A 17,465-nucleotide genomic window follows, 5' to 3' on the forward strand; every position below is an offset into this window, starting at 1 on the left:
CTTCCGAGTCGTACACATCCATTACTAAATTCGCTCTTATATATCTACTTGAAAGCTGTGTGATCACTCATCGTGAAAAATGTGACTTACTTTTCATCCCATATGCTCAGAACAATTGACATTTTAAAACGTCTCGTCTTAGCAAAAGCACAAATCTCAACTAACTGCTAGAAGCTTTGCCCACGGGAAACCCCAAATATGTTTGCTATGTTCAGAGCGTAATACTACTGTAGGCACCACAGACTTCACTCTCTCATCACAAAACTTTATAAAAAAAAAAACAGGTCCCGAAGCTCAGAGATACCAGGCACCTGCTGACTGAATGTGCTAGGAAAAGAGGCGTCGTGCTGGTGCCAGGTTGCGGCTTCCAAGCGGATTCTCAAAAGCCGTCGCAGTTTATGAGGGCGTCTTACTCAAATGCAAATGAGCAGGAAATAGATAAGGTATTGAATATATCTTTGAACTGAGATTAAGTTTTATCTTATAAAACGGGTTTTCCTACTTAACAATTTATTTAATCAGGAAGGAAATCATTATAGAACAGAGGAATTCAATATCTGAAAAGTCTTCAAATGCAATAGTTTCACATGTAATTATAACAACTCAATGTTTCATCTTCTTTGATATTAACCAAACATCCCCGAAGTAATGTTGCATTTGAATTATATACATACAGATGAATATCTTGAAGAACACCCAATGACCTGAAAAGTGATGCCTTGTAAGGAATCAGTAACAGATTGGGATTAAATTTGTCTAAATTATATAGGCTTTGAACTATATTCAAGAACATGCATCGTCCTAGCTCAGTTGCCTTAAGAGAACTTACTGAAACACTTCCGTATTCATATCTAAAGAATATCTCAAGATTCCAGAGCAGATTATTGAGCATTATCTTGACTTGTATGATTCTGTGAAGAAATTAATCTCTTTCAGGCGTTCCGAAACCTTGCGAACGCCATCAGAGAAGAGATCAAGAAGGAGGAGTCGAAATGATGAAGTAAACTCCAATTTCTGCTTTTAAAACCTGGATGGAATGAAGCTGGACTCTGGACGCAAATCTCCCAATAGTATGACGGATGTCGAAATCGTTCCATTTCATATCTCGGTTGTGACCTGTTGTCGCTCATACCAGAGATCCCTTCATGTCACTGTTTTGTGTCATCTCATTCCATCTGTCACATGCATCTACTATATTCAATGCATGTAGTTCATATTAAAATAATTTTCTTCATACATAACGATTTTTTCATGATCACATAGTGTAATCAGAGATAAAATATTGGGGAAAGTAATTGGTAACCGAAGCAGTTTTTGGTCTTCATGTAGCTATCAACACGACCAGGTGAGTCGCAAGTGTCAATGTACTTGCATTCTTGTATTTTTCATATAGATTAATTAGTTTTTTTTTCCTTTGTAAAAACAGATGATTCAACCAAAGTGTATTTTGATATGGTTATTTTAAAAACAGAAGACTCTCAACAGAAAGCACACGCTCTTCAGATTCTTTTATTTCTCAAAAAAAAGTAAAATTTATTGGAATCCTATTCAACACGCTACAAAGGCAAAGTGTGATAGAAGTAGCCTACCTTTTGAGAAACAATTTGAGCAATTATTAAACAAGTAAATAAAAAAAAAAACATTGACAACAAACTCCGTACAACTCAATTTAGGAGCTAAATAAATGAGATCTGCGTCATTGTATTTAAATATTAAGATGTCATAAATCTCAGTAATCAATAATGTATTTCTAAAGTGGTGATAATTATAACTTTCATTGAAATCATAAAAAACAAACAGAATGGATTCAAGAGCTGTGAAAACTTATGTTCATAGTGCTTAGCTAACGAAAGTTTCCTCAGTGACTCGAAATGTATAAGATGAAGGATTGACATAAATTATGTTTTGGAAAATGCGGTAATAAATATATAGATTCGCTGCTATTGAGACCATTTGTTATAGCAATAATGATGACTCAAACAAACGCGACGTTAATGTAAGGTTGAAACGCCCTTAACTAGAAATAGAAGTAACATTAAACATAAAGGGTGTTCATTAAACTACCTAGACAGAGGAGATGCGATATTTGCCCCCCTTATCTATAATTACTATGATAATGTTTCAATTATGTAAAAAGAAAAAAAAAAAAAAAAACTCTTCTAAAGATTAATTTGCAATTAACCACTAAGGAGATGTTCACAGTACAAAGTGATAAATCAGTTTGCACATGTTTATTCGGATATATTACAGCGAGCTATAATTTTTTTAATATCACATTACTTCAGAAATGTATAAGTTATGTACCCTTCGTGTATGAGCTTTGGTGCAGTTTTTTATTTCAATACAAATATATTATAAGTTATTCATATAATAAATTATTAAATAATCTGTTACATAAAATGAGGTGGTGCCCTAAACATTATATTAATATCTATGCATTAAGTGACTAAGAAATACTACAGAACTGCATGATGTCTAAGTATTCATTATCTATTGACTAAAAAACTACAATTATGAGATTAATTCTCTGATTCGCTTAGTCACTATCTTAGTGCAATATAAGAAAAAGGATGAATTCTAATCTATGTAGTGTAAACAATGTACATTCCCTACTGCAAGTTGTAAAACAGACATGGCTCTTAAGAATACAACACAGTTACAGTAAACACATGAATCAACTTCTTGTACATTAGGAAAAAGTAATGTTCTTTTTATCATGTGATCTTACTATTTTATGAAAAAAAGGGAACGTATTCATTTGTACAGAAAATATACAATTAAGTCTTTTTCCTTGTACTGTATGTCTACTTAATTCCAGATATTTGCATATCTTCCACGTCTAAAGAAAGATTGCACTGTATTAAGAAACACCATTGAAACGATGCATTTAACAATTCACAGGACAACTGTTCTCATACACCTTAAAGTTCGGCATTTGTTTTTCATGGTAATTTATTTCACTTGCCTTAATTAGCAGAGTAACCCGCATTATGTATCAGAACCACCGGGCCTACTACCAGCCTTCGTTACAAGGCTATGCATTCAGCCTTTTCTTTAGAAAGTCTCCATATCACATATTTACTCATGCACGGAAGCTTCCCGACATCTCCGTCTCTTCTCTACTGTAAAATTGTTTCTAGCGAGCTTCTTGTGATCTTCATCGCCAGGGTTCATTGTCATTTACGTCCTCCTCGCAGAGAAAATGCATATCGAATTCACAGTGGAAATCTGCCCACTGGTAGCCCAAGAGCCCTCCGACCATGTACATGCAGTGCTGATCTCCTCCGCTGGGCTGGGATGGACCCCAGTTACTGTAGTCTATCAGCTGGCCTGTAAAAAAAAATCACCAGGAATATTATTATGATCGGTGAAAAAGTCTATAAAATTTTACATGAACTGTGATTTGCAATGAGGACCTCTTGCAGTATTTCAGTATGAACTGACACATCATTTAGTGAGTAATTTGAATCATATCAACTAGCGAGTAATGTCTACTGTACAACTACTTTAACTGGGCATACGTTGGGCCTAGTTTTGAGTGATGGAATGAATGATATTGTGTCGGATATAAATATTGAAGAGAAATGTACTATCTCCCCAGTGCACAAACTTATTACGTTTAGTCTACCTCTACAGAAACATGCAATAGTAAAGAAAATAAACTTTAGACATAGATCATTTTTTTCCTACCGTATTTATTGAAGAAGTTACAAAGAAAATAGACGATACTATCAACATACCCTGTGATCATGATAACCAACGTCTTATGACCACTTATAATAAAGTGAGCAAAAGTGAATATGATACCATGTGCCCACCGATGGAAAATACTATAAATGTTATAGACCAATCTCCTTGGTTTGATGGAGAGACTTTAGTGAAAAGGAGGAAAAAAAGACCTAAAGCAAGTGGAATCAATTAAAAACTTAAAGTACATGGGTAGAGTACAAAACTGCCACATGTCAATATAACTACCTACTCAGAAGAAAAAAAGTGAATACTATAAGAGAAAGATCCGCGAAGCAGCAACAGACATAGATAAGTTATATCGTCTCCTAAATGGTATAATGGGAAATGTAAACGGAAAGAAGCTACCTGGTGGATAGTGACCAGGAACTAGCAAATAATTTTCTAGTATTCTTTAAAAACAAAATTGAAAATATAACCAAATCATTCGTAAATACTTAACATCAGATTGATGATACACCTGATAGACAAAATAAATGAGATTTAACAACATAACACAAGGCATCATCACCAGGATTATCACGAGAGCAAAGAAAACAAACTGCACGATCGATCCTATGCCAATATCTGAAGTGATTGGAGAGAGAAACTTTTCTAGTCTAGCCGAAATAATGAGAATAGCAAATGCAAGCATTGATGAATGCAAGTTTCCTAAATCTGAAAAAATGGCTATAGTCACACCAGTTCTGATAAATGCTCTGGACTACCAGGAATTAAGCTCATATAGACCTATTTCAAATCTATCCTTTATCTCAAAAGTGCTTGAATATGTAATTCTTGAACAACTAGTCAGCCACTTAGAAGTAATAGAAGCTTTGCCAGACAACAATTCTGCTTACAGAAAACTATACTCTACGGAGACAGACTTCTGCTCTGTTGTAAATGATATGCTAGAAATGATGGATGAAAATAAATGTGGTATCTTAATACTGCTCGATCTCAGTGCTGCTTTTGATACAGTTGTGCATGAACTGCTAATAAGTGATCTACGGTGCATCGGCGTTGAGGATCAAGCTTTCGAATACCTAAAAGACTACTGGTCGGAAGAAATTACTGTGTGCAAATTGGAAACACTTATTCACCATATGAACCTTTAAACAGAGGGGTACCCCAGGGGAGTGTACTTTGCCCAATCTTATTCTGCATCTATACTATTGGTTTATCGAAAATACTACAAAGGTATGGTGTGAAGTTCATACTATGTGCGGATGACACACAATTTTACTTCTCCATAAATTATATAGATGACACTACTGAAACTCTAAATCGAATCCTTGATAGTGTTAGAGAATTGATGACAAACAACTAAAATTGGATGAGGACAAAACCGAGTTCATGGTGGTGGGTAAGAGAAACAGCGTGAGAAGCTTGGGTGATATTCAAATGAACATAAATATTTAAATGACTGTAACCTGTCTCTCGATGCAAAATAAATAATGTAGTAAAAACTGTTGGTTATCATCTAAGAAATATTGCTTTTATAAAAAAAAATTACCTGGATGAAAATGTTGTAAGGAAACTTGCGATAAACTGTGTTATTACCAGGATTGACTACTGCAACTCCATCTATTACAATTTACCAAAAGTACAACTTACGAAATTACAAAACATAATAAACAGAGGAGCAAGACTGATAAAAGGTGTCCCACCTAGAGAAAGGATCACCCCTATACTAATTGATTTACACTGGCTGCCGATTAAAGCGAGAATTGAATTTAAAATATGTACAGTAACCCACCAAGTTATCAGAACCGGTCATCCAAAATACTTAAGAGAATTGCTACATATTGCGCAGCCAACAAATCGTGACGACACGAGAATAGTTACAGAGGGTTTCTAACAATTGGAACCTAGATATATGTCTAGTGTAGGCTTCAAAGCCTTTAAATATGCTGCCCCGAGACTATACAATAAGCTCCCACGAGACATCCGAATGATTGAAGACACTAAGGCTTTCAAGAGGAAACTGAAGACTTTCTTATTCCATGAGTCGTATGGCAGTGACGATTTAACAGTAAATGAACAATACGTGATATGAAACGTTAAATACTCTGAACGAACAAGGTAAAACGACAGCGGAGGTCCTGTAGGGAGTGGGGTTCCCCTGCTGTATGGGACCGGAAAAGCAGCCGTCAAAGTAAGTAAGTAATTAGTAGTAGTAGAAGTGGTAATAGTAGTAGTAGTTACTTATCATAGTTCTCATGAAGGATGTTGCTAATTTCATCTTTATGGCCGATTTATAAAATCCTCTTCAATTAACCTTGATGAAAAGGCTTTTTTCATATCCATCTCTACTATTGTTTCTGAACACTTTCCAGTTATACAACAATATTTTTTTTCTCTCTCTCTCTCTCTCTCTCTCTCTCTCTCTCTCTCTCTCTCTCTCTCTCTCTCTCTCTCTCTCATTGATGAACCAATGAGCATTGATAAAGCCGTAACTTTTAATATAGATTTTGATTTTTTCTATTTCTAGCATGGCAGGAATTTTATCTCATCATACATAAATTTTACTATCGGTTTTACAGAGCTGAATGCTGAAAATACACCCCTCTCTCTCTCTCTCTCTCTCTCTCTCTCTCTCTCTCTCTCTCAGCATGACATACCCGTAGCTTTTAATATAGATATTGATTTTTTTTAGTAGGGCAGAAATTTTATCTCATAATACATGAATTTTACTATTTTCTACAGAGCTGAATGCTGAAAATACCCCTCTCTCTCTCTCTCTCTCTCTCTCTCTCTCTCTCTCTCTGCAGTGTCAGTGTCACCAGTCTACTCAACCGATAGATCATACGAAACTCTTTCAAAAACAACTTTCAATAAAAAACGAAAGAACAAACGAAAATTAGGGTCAGTCTTGCAACATCTGGACAATATAGGTTTCCCACGCTGTGATTGATACGGTTAATGAATCACTATCATAAATAACAACAATAATTCACTTTGATCCATCTGTTATTAAGACGATCCATGAGTTTCCTGAGCAGTCAACATTTTCTTTCCCTTTACATTTACTTCCAGACTCCGTTTTCCCTTATTTTTTAAAACTTATTGATTCTATTTCAGCTTGAAGAGGACACTAGGCTCCTCGTCTGAGCTAATCATTAGACTCTGTAAAACACACCTATTATTATTATATATTTTATTCCAATTTTGACGACTGGAAAAGTTACTCTTGCGTTTCGCAATGGTCCGCTGGTAATGAGCGGTCTGCGATTGGCTGTAAATCATTGTAGAACACGTTAAAACAGTCATGTAGGTTTTTTTTAACAACCGATGATAATGATGATGTATTACGTCGCCCCATTGATACATTAGAAAGAGCTGGTCGCGATCATATTTTAGTCTTTTATGTATGAATGATATGGAGCATATGATGGCAGTTCTTATGTGGCCCAAGCTGCTTGCAGATAAACACTGTGGGTGTTATTTTTACCCTAGATAAAAATAGTTTTATTCAACCTACAGATAGGGAGTTATTATCTGTGCACGTTGTCTGTATGCTGTAATTGCTTTATTCGAACATGATATCAAGACTAATCTCAATTCAAAACAGAGAGCATACTTTATAAGAAGCAAAAATAGCGACAAACTTCTGCGAATCTCGATTCCAGTCGTCTAAATCTGGTAGATGACGCCCAACTAGTTTGGGCTGACAGAAAAACTACAACAATTACCTGTTGGGAACCATGCCCAGCGCCCGTTGTGCCCGTTATCAGAGCCACCGATCCAAACGCCGGTGTTGTGGTTACCTGAAATGTTGGGGAAATAAGAGATATTAAAAGGACTAAATAACCTAGAGAGGGAAAAAGTCATGAAAAACAATTTAACTAATGGTGGTCAGAAGACACAAGCAATTGTACTTTAACCCCAGGGTGTCAAGCTGTATGTCAGTAAGTCCTGACTTTGCACCCTCGAGGCATTATTCAGGTCTAAATTATTGATTTTTTTTAGCAGGGCAGAAATTTTATCTCATTATACATGAATTTTACTATTTTCTACAGAGCTGAATGCTGAAAATACACCTCTCTCTCTCTCTCTCTCTCTCTCTCTCTCTCTCTCTCTCTCTCTCTCTCTCTCTTTTGCAGTGTCACCAGCCTACTCAACTGACAGTTCAGTCGAAACTCTTTCAAAATCAACTTTCAATAAAAAACGAAAGAACAAACGATGGATGTTACATTAATAAACTGCTTATTTGCTAGGGTATATTTTGACGGCACTCATAATATAAACCTACGAGAAATCAGGGATTTTTTTAATCACTGCCTCAATGCTTAGGCATTTCCATTGCCAAAAATGTTTTTAAGGACATAAAGTACAGGAATGAAATAAACTTTCAAGATGTTTCAAGATGGCAACCGCAAATGTGAATGACACATTAACGAAAACTTTTTTTTCCAAAGTTGTTCATCGAAGGTTCGGTGCTCATGTTAAAAGTGATATTAAAACAAATAAATACTTTATAAGCGACTGCCTTTCACATACTTTTATAAAAAAAAATTTCAACTTTGTGAATGTAGTCATGAAAAAACTCTCTCTCTCTCTCTCTCTCTCTCTCTCTCTCTCTCTCTGTCTCTGTCTCTGTCTGTCTCTCTCTCTCTCTCTCTCTCTCTCTCTCTGTCTCTCTGTCTCTGTCTCTGTCTGTCTGTCTGTCTGTCTCTCTCTCTCTCTCTCTCTCCTCTCTCTCTCTCTCTCTCTCTCTGCTTACCGTTGACGGAGAGCCAATTCTTGATGAAATAATTTTCCTGGACCGATTCGATGCTGGCTAGTGATACCCCTCTTCCAAAGGAGTGGCAGAACTCTGCTGCTCTGTACCAGTTCAGGGGGAAGTACCCGTAGAAGTAACATTTGCCGCCGATCTCGTGGAAAGCCATGGGGCACGGCCTGTCTGCTGAAGACCATGAAATACTCAAGTTAACAATCAAATTAAGTCATAGAAATGTCACTTCTTCATAATAGGAATAATGACAATCTTGTTTATCTAAATATTATATTGAGGTCTACTGGAAAAGTTGAAAAAGTTGGATTTAATGACGGACAATCGGACATCGAGAAAAAGAATATATCTCTATAAGGAAAAACAATAACAAGGAATCGACACAAAAATTATTATTATTATTATTATTATTATTATTATTATTATTACTATTATTATTACTACTACTTTCTAAGCTACAACCGTAGTTGGAAAAGCAGGATGCTATAAGCCCAAGGGCTCCAACAGGAAAACTAGCTCAATGAGGAAAGGAAATTAGGAAATATTCTACAAGAAAATTTTAAGAATAATAGCATTAAAATAAATCTATCATAGGCAAACTATAAAAACTTCAAAATAAGAAGAGGAATATATATAGGATAGAATAGAGTGCTCGAGTGTAGCCTCAAGCAAGAGAATTCTACCCCAAGACAGTGGAAGACCATGGTAAGGAGGCTATGGCACCACCCAAGAATAGAGAAATAGTCCTGGGACCACTCTAAGTTCTATTGATAGATTTTCCTATGCATTTCGGGAAAAGTTATGAGTGAAAAATGGCAGTTCGTGCACTCATAACTGATGTGACCATTGTTATGGTGCGATGGGTAGCGTCCCTATCTATCAGGTTAATGAACACACTTCGTCAGAAATCCATTGCGTATCTATTTACCGAATTAATGAATATGTACCTGATAACTGATTGATTGTGGAAATAACTACTTGGATAAACACTATTTTCCCAAAGAGATATTGATAATTGGAAATTTATTATAACCTTTGGAAGCTATCCGCATGAGAAGAGGAAAAGTTGTACGGTAAAATTGTTAATTATGATAAACATAAAATTTATATTTATATATATATATATATATATATATATATATATCGCTTTTGTGTTGTACCGAGACTTGTAATAAACAATAAAAATATTCAAATCATCAGGATTTCTCAAAACCTGTCTTTGGAACATCTATTACATTTAGACAATAAACCCATCGTTAATCATCATCTTCCTGCTTTTGCTTATGATTTGTAGATTGGGAATTACATTAATTATTCATGGTTTTCACTGCAAGTGAGAGTCGCATTGACTCGATTATTAACATCCTCCAAGCTCATGATAAAGGGAAGATGAAGTGAAAGCAGATGGAGAGAGATCTAATTAATAGAGCTGCAAAACGAAAAGATTGGAATGGACGGAAATGACAGATATATAATTGGAAAGCAAGAATGTTGGACAAAGTGCATGCCAATTATGGTATGAGAAGAAATGATTAATAGGAATAGAAAACGCTCACACTTAGAGAGAAAGCTTTATCGCGTAGTTTAGCAAGCAGTACACGGATGTAAGAGCTACATTATGAGAGAGAGAGAGAGAGAGAGAGAGAGAGAGAGAGAGAGAATTGTGGGGTTTTAGTGTGGGAAGAATGCAGTACTTCTCTTTGTAAGTCCACTACTGCAAAGACGTAAAACTGGCAGGGAGAAAGAGGTATGCTTGAAGCAAGATTGATCTTGATTATAATATTGTAGAAAGTGAGTTTCCGGGAACAAGTCCAACAGGATATAGTTTAATGATTAAGAAATAAAGTAGTTTTGTCTTAGATGAAAATAATTATGGATAATTATACAGTATTTCAGAATGTTATAACTCGAAGAAAAAAATACCTTTTCCATCATTTTTAAACTAAAAAACCAATCTCTCTCTCTCTCTCTCTCTCTCTCTCTCTATATATATATATATATATATACTGTATATATATATATATATATATGTGTGTGTGTATACATATATAAATATATATATATATATATATACACATATATATATGTAAATATATATATATATATATATATATTATATGATAAATAAATTAGTTGGTATATGTATGTGTACATACATGTGTGTACAGGTTTGACAACAAACTTAAGAACAAGTTAAACATCTCCCTAACGTAATCTAAACCTTTAAAAAAGCAATGCACTCAGCCAGCGATTAAGAATGCAACAAGTTTCAGACTAGAAAAAAAAATAAAGTAAATGAGTTTTACGTGATACTTCGGGGATATCTGACCTGTAATTGTTTCTAAACTTTTAGTAATTTATCTTATTCTTTTCCTCGCAGGAACGTTCTTTTGTACTTTGATATCTTTATTTGAAATTGACGATGAATTTTAATTTGAGATTCAAGATTGCGGATCTGGTATATTTGACCAGGAATTTTTCAATTGAAGTTCCAGAATTGCGTTATCGTTAGGTTTCTTATTTGACGTACGTAGGGGATTAAGCTTTCATTATATTTTTATAATCTGATATTGAGTTTACATTTTTATTTTGCTATACTTATTTTCTAACGTAGATTATTTATATTGCGGATTGCTTTTCGTTTGACCGGGAGTTCTTGTTTATGTGTGTGTTCACGACTACTATTTCAATTTGAAACTTATGGTTTTGAGTTTCTTTTCAAATTGGAAATAAAAAACACATTTTTTAATCATTCATATTTAATGTGTAGTGCATGAATTCGTTGTAAATGTTGTAATATGCCACAGAGGGATTTTGAATTTTTGCTATAGATGTTGGCCCATGGGACAAGAACGGAAATATTAGTGAACATTGATGCAACATTCATTCAAATCCAGGATTGTTATCTTTCTTTGTTCTCAAGTTACTGTTAATCTTTCATTGAAGGATTAAAGACAATTTTAAAGAGCTTGTTTGAGGAAACCAGACATTACTTGCAAGCGTTAGAGGATTCCGTTACAAGGAATTGGTTGATTGATTGATTTTAAGTTTTCTGACAATGTTTTAGCGCATAAGTTACAGTAGAGTGAGAGTACGATGATTTAGCGCATAAGTTCTAGGAGAGAGAGAGAGAGAGAGAGAGAGAGAGAGAGAGAGAGCTGAGAATACGGATAAGAGAACAGAAAATTGGCAATTGACAATCAAGAAAGAGAGAAATCTAGAAAAAGGAAGTTAATCAGAAGAGACGGAAACTAGCTCCAGTTTACAAGAGAAAAGAAAATGATAAAAACTGGGGGGGGGGGGGATTTGGGCAATGGAGTTTGGGCCGGGGTCGTGATGCTATAAAAGTGTTCACTCGCGTAATTGCGTTAAACATAAAAATTGGCTAAAGAGAAAGCAGCCAGCTACATTCTCTTTCAACGCAGTGCAATATATTTGCAATTTGCGTATTCCTTTCTCTGCACCTAGAAGAATGAACGCGGTATAGTCGGAGACTTGGCAAGCGTATACATGAAAGACACTAACAACTAAAAAGAAAATTGGATAAATGATAAATATGCGTATAAGACCTTCAAGCACTGGGAGATAATCTATCCTGATGCTAATTATTGATTGCAAAATGAATCTATTATAATTTTATCGAATGGACTGAATTTACAATGTCATAATGTTATTGATATATTTTGGTGCCAGATTAGTTAAAGTAGATTACGGTTCGTTAATCTTAATAATCTAATTTGGAAAATTCCTGTTCAGTTGTAAAGTGAGAAAAGGCTTTAGGTCCATAACATTATCTATCTACCCATCTTGCAAAAAAAAAAAAAAAATAAAAAAAATTAAAAAAACTAAAAAAAAAAACTACCATCAAATCATCTCTTGTTATAAATAATCTCCAAAAAGCATTAACATTGAAAGAGATTTTCGCAGAATTGAATTGAAACTGTACGAGAAATTTATCTAGCCCTTTTATTTTTTGTGGTATTCTAAATAAAAACAAAAATTAATAACACGCAAGGTGCATGAAAAGTGTAGTGCATGAAAATGGTTACAATGAGGCCCTAAAGGTAATGTCAACAGTAAGTATGCAATTTCATATAAAAATGAAATGTAATTTACCAGCAAGCTTATATGAGAACCTCGTGATGTGATTGGTAGCATAATCGCCTACCAAACCAGGTTACCTAGATAAACTTCTGGACAAAAGGAAAAAAAAAAATGATCGATTGTGCTTCGTTTAAAAAACGAAATTCATTATACCATTGCTGAGCTAAGCAGGGAATTACATATCTAATATCTAGACAACTTTGCTGATCGCTATCATGCTTAAAAAGAGTATGCGACTAGCAAACTCATTCAGAGAGAGAGAGAGAGAGAGAGAGAGAGAGAGAGAGAGAGTTTAAGTAAATGACCTGACAGGTAACTTATCTTGATTTAGTTGGGAGAATTACTTGAATTCACTTGTATATATTCTAATGTTTTCCTGTAAGTGATCAGTAATGTACCCAAAAGGAAAAGTATAAAAAAAAAATCGGAAATTTTATTACTAACTGATTGCATATAGGCTACATATAATGCCCATCTCCCCGCTATTATTATTATTATTTTTTTTTTCTTAATATATAAAATTTCAAGTCTATACAAGTAATAGAAAACGAAGTCTTTAAGAATAATATCATTTCCACTGTGAAAATATTTTACTATTTTCAGATTCTATGGTACCTGGATATCAATAAAGTTATTTCATCCACAGTCTATACTCCTTGAAATTCCATTGATATTCATCAATTATTTTACGGGCTGCAATAAAAAACATCACCAACATCATCAATTGCACTGAATGGTCTACCCAGTTCCAACGCCGGTTAATATGGAATAATTTCCTTATACTCATCACATCTTTAAAAATTATTTCTTCGGATTTATTGCGAATGTAAAATCAAACAAATATTCAAATAGTGAATGCATTTCCTCGGTTTCATTTCACATACAAAAGTAATGGGTACAACACAAACAAACAAACTAAATAACAAACAGATTACGGTCCGTGGTCTATTGCATTTTTATATTCGCCGGCCACAACCGTATTACCGTAGTTACCCACTGCCGACACCCACCACCGGAGCGCTCCGGCCACCCTATAATAGTTGGACCACAATTAGGGATCTGGCTCAAGGTTAGCCAGATGGCCCACCGGCCACACACCTGCTGCTGTTGTGTCCGCCGACGGAAATGTTCCGGACCAAAAGTGAAGATGGGAAAGTCGAATTACTTCCTTGGTTCATTTAGTACTGAATCCACTTCCTTGCCAGCATTGCGTCGAAGTTATTGTTGTTGTTAGCATTATTATTATTATTATTATTATTATTATTATTATTATTATTATTATTATTATTATTATTATTATTATTATTATTATTTCCTTTAATTGAGCAGCTGCCTTGTAAAGCTAGTTTCACATAAAAGAGGAAGAGTATATTAAAAAGCAAAGAATGTTAAAAAATCATAAGAAATGAATGAAATCTAATAAAAAGAATAACAGTGTGAATCATGAAGGACCGCATACGCTTATATTCATAAAAGTAATGCATAAAATGTAAAAGCTTTTAATGACACGGGAGCTAAAGATATTCTCAAGATAGAAGAGCGTGTCGCGATAAATGTGGGAAAGAGCTGGAGTATCTGTCACTAAGATGTGAATTTACCAAATGGACCTGATGTTTAAAATAAACGTGTGTTACCATTTGAATAATGGAACCATTTTATCAGTCACTTGATTTAGCACGTTGATCTTGCTGATGTTAAGATTTCTAAAAAAAGTTTATAATTCATTTCTTATGCACATCTTTTGTACACGAGTATTAAATTTGCACGTGTAACGCCACTTTGCAAAATTAAACCAATTAATCAGTCATTCGAATGAATAACGTAAAATTGTGCCTTATTTCTCTCTCAAGTCAGAATGTTGTTTTTATAGATGGGCTTACAAACATAAACTGTCTATTTATTTAGAATTATAAAAAAAAAACAAGGGAACAATCTCTATTCTTTAATGTGATGAGATTATAGTGTGATCAGATCCTTCTTGAAAATTGTAAAAGTTAAGAGGGTGGTGGTGGTCTTTTCTTACTTCCTAGTGATGACGGATTATAGAACAGAGAACGCAAGTGTGTGTTTGCAATTTCAGTCCGCTGACAGAGGGAAGAGAGATATAATCTAAACACGCTTCAATGATTCAGCTATAAGCGTTATTTGGGAAATGGGAACTAAGAATATTTCCAGTTTATTATAAGTCTTTAGGGATGAGCTTGCTAGCTTTGGGCACTTTTCCTGATCCCAACAACGCTGGTGCCCTTTTAGCCTATAGCTGAATGGAGTTTTTCGATATTACTATTATTAATATTGTTATTGTTATTCATTTACAAGCAAAGCAAGTTTATGCTGAATGGAGCACTCACATCTAGAAAAAGAAAGCGACCAATACATAAATATACAAGAAACAGCAAGCAAATTACTCTATACATAAAGAAATAGCAACATCAGTACCATGAAAATAAAATCTGAGTTAAATCTACCAAAACGGCATTCACAAAACAGACAAAAAGATAAAAAAAAAACATAACATCCCTTGTTCTCCACCACTGGTTAAAGGTACTGACCCAGAGACCCTATTCACCACGGAAACACCTGTATTTGCATAACTGGCAAAGGAACATTCAGTGATTTCTCCAGAGCATCGTCTACCTCTGGAAGCCGCTTGGCTGATGATGTCTAGCAGATGTAAATAAATACACAGGTATTGGTTGGTAATGAGGCCGGAAAATGCCAGTTGTAGTAGTCGTAAATAAATTTTCGGGTCATGCTGAGATCAGAAAGAGCAGTCTAGTAATAGTTTTATGGAAATAAATACCTACTTTTAAGGTCTTAAAGAGCCCTGACTAACCATTTGAAGTTGGAATAACAACAGTATTAAAAGTAGTAGTAATTGAGTACATAGTTTGAGGTTATAGGAGGGCTGGAAAAATGCAGAAGTATTTTACATAAAATGATGTCGATAAAGTCTGTTTCTCACCAACAAATTAAGAAAATTAATTCATCAGGATTTGCAGTCTTGACTAATCGCATCAGTCTTTCCAAAACCGGGACTGATTTCAAGTGACTCCTTACGATTCTCAAATGAAAGGCAGCTAATCACCAACTATTCAAACAACGTGAGAACGAATTAGAGGTCTGTTCTACTTTTGTATGTCTTCAATTCTCACCCTCCAGATTTCGGCGTTTAACAGAGGCTGTTTCCTGTCTTCTCCTCTCTCATTTATCGCTTTCAGAAGTAAAGTGAGATTTGCTCTTCCAAAGTCTTACATTTTACTTTATTATTTTGTATTTTTAGGAATTAAATGCTATACTTTATCATAAAAGTTGAAGTTTCAGCATTCTAGATATGGAATTAAAGTATATATACACTAAACACACACATATACAGTCTCCAAGTATTTTCGTATATTAAAATGACTTGGCTTTAAATCGATTGATTTTCGTTTCATGAAGTACGGTATTCATAATATCCATCTAATATATAATGTATATAAAATATACATATATGCACATACATATGCTATACATATACATATACATATATGTATATATATATATATATATATATATATATATATATATATATGTGTGTGTATATATATATATATATATATATGTTATACACCCACATATACATACATACATATATATATACATACATACATATATATATATATATATATATACAGCATATGTATATGCATATATGTATATTTTATGTACATTTTATATTAGATGGATATTATGAATACCGTACTATACAGTCATTTTAATATATGAAAATACTTGGAGATCGTATATGAATATAACATGTAATTTATATAGTGCCTGTTGTTGCGTTTCTGTCCTTGGCAGTATCAGATATGCTCACAAAGACAAAGTGTTCCATAAAAGAGGGAAGGGACCGGACGAAGGTATATAGGTTCAGTCATTGATTAATTATATAATGTTATATTTTTCATAAATGAATTATTTTAGATAGACACTGCTCGTTTTCCTTGCCATTAATTCGTAACTCTAAATGTAAACCTTTATTCTTTTATAAGAGAACAGAGACCGTAATGATAATAAAACAAATGAATACGAGCGTAAATAAATTCATCATTGCGTTATTAGTAGTTGGGTGTGGGAGTAGCATGAACAGTTTGTGAATATGCTATAGTTAATATTATTATCTAGCATAGTTATTGTGGAAGCCAGTATAAACAAGATTTTATTTGATAATGTCACTGCTACTATAATATATGGTAAGTACTAGCACTACAGCTATAAAGAGGGGCACTTAGTAGAGCACAGACCTCCACCGTGGCAGCTTATTTCTCGAACTTTTGCTCGACCTAAACCTTGACCTTTGACCCTAACATGTATTAATTGGTGTGGATTTTCATAAACTCAAATATGAACCAAGTTTTAAGTCTCTGTGACAACGATGTCCAAACTTATGACTGATTACGTGAATTTGACATTTTGTTTGCCCGTGACCTTGACTTTTGACAATGAACTTTCAAAATTTAATAATTCCCAGCTTTTTTACAAAACAGTTAATCCCTCCAAGTTTTATTACTCTACGATTAAAATTGTGTCCAGGAAGCTGTTCACAAACAGACACAAATTACAAACAAAAACACACAAACAGGGGATAAAACATAACCTCTTTCCAACTTCGTTAGTGGAGGTAATAGTATTGTCACGATTTTCATAATATCCATTCAATTTTCTTTCTTACTTTCCATCGCTTCTCAGTAAAGATACCAGCAACCGCAATAGTAATATAAGTAACTTGTAAGTACAAGAAGTCATCTAAGAATTACGCAAAAGAAAATAATTCGCCTAATTCAGTCGGGATATATAAAGAGGCCACGTGCCGGTAAAGAGCAATGAAAAAATATTTCGTAATGAAAGCAATTGTACT

The 17,465-nt window shown here is 34.2% G+C and overlaps 1 protein-coding gene across 4 annotated transcripts in view; it reads right to left on the minus strand.

The window, feature by feature from the left end:
- Positions 1-2,155: 2,155 nt before the first annotated feature.
- The window catches only part of LOC137652348 (perlucin-like), a 55,460-nt gene continuing 40,150 nt past the window's right edge, over positions 2,156-17,465 (minus strand). For 3 of the 4 annotated variants that reach the window (XM_068385703.1, XM_068385702.1, XM_068385705.1), the window contains exons 3-5: positions 8,453-8,635; positions 7,422-7,496; positions 2,156-3,330 (exon numbers count right to left, since the gene is read on the minus strand). In XM_068385703.1, coding sequence (XP_068241804.1) covers positions 3,158-3,330; positions 7,422-7,496; positions 8,453-8,635 — 431 coding nt within the window. In that variant the 3' untranslated portion in view covers positions 2,156-3,157. The remainder of the gene's footprint in view (positions 3,331-7,421; positions 7,497-8,452; positions 8,636-17,465) is intronic. The other variant, XM_068385706.1, reaches the window with a different exon arrangement.

This window comes from Palaemon carinicauda, chromosome 13 (genome assembly GCF_036898095.1).
Source record: "Palaemon carinicauda isolate YSFRI2023 chromosome 13, ASM3689809v2, whole genome shotgun sequence".
NCBI lineage: Eukaryota > Metazoa > Arthropoda > Malacostraca > Decapoda > Palaemonidae > Palaemon > Palaemon carinicauda.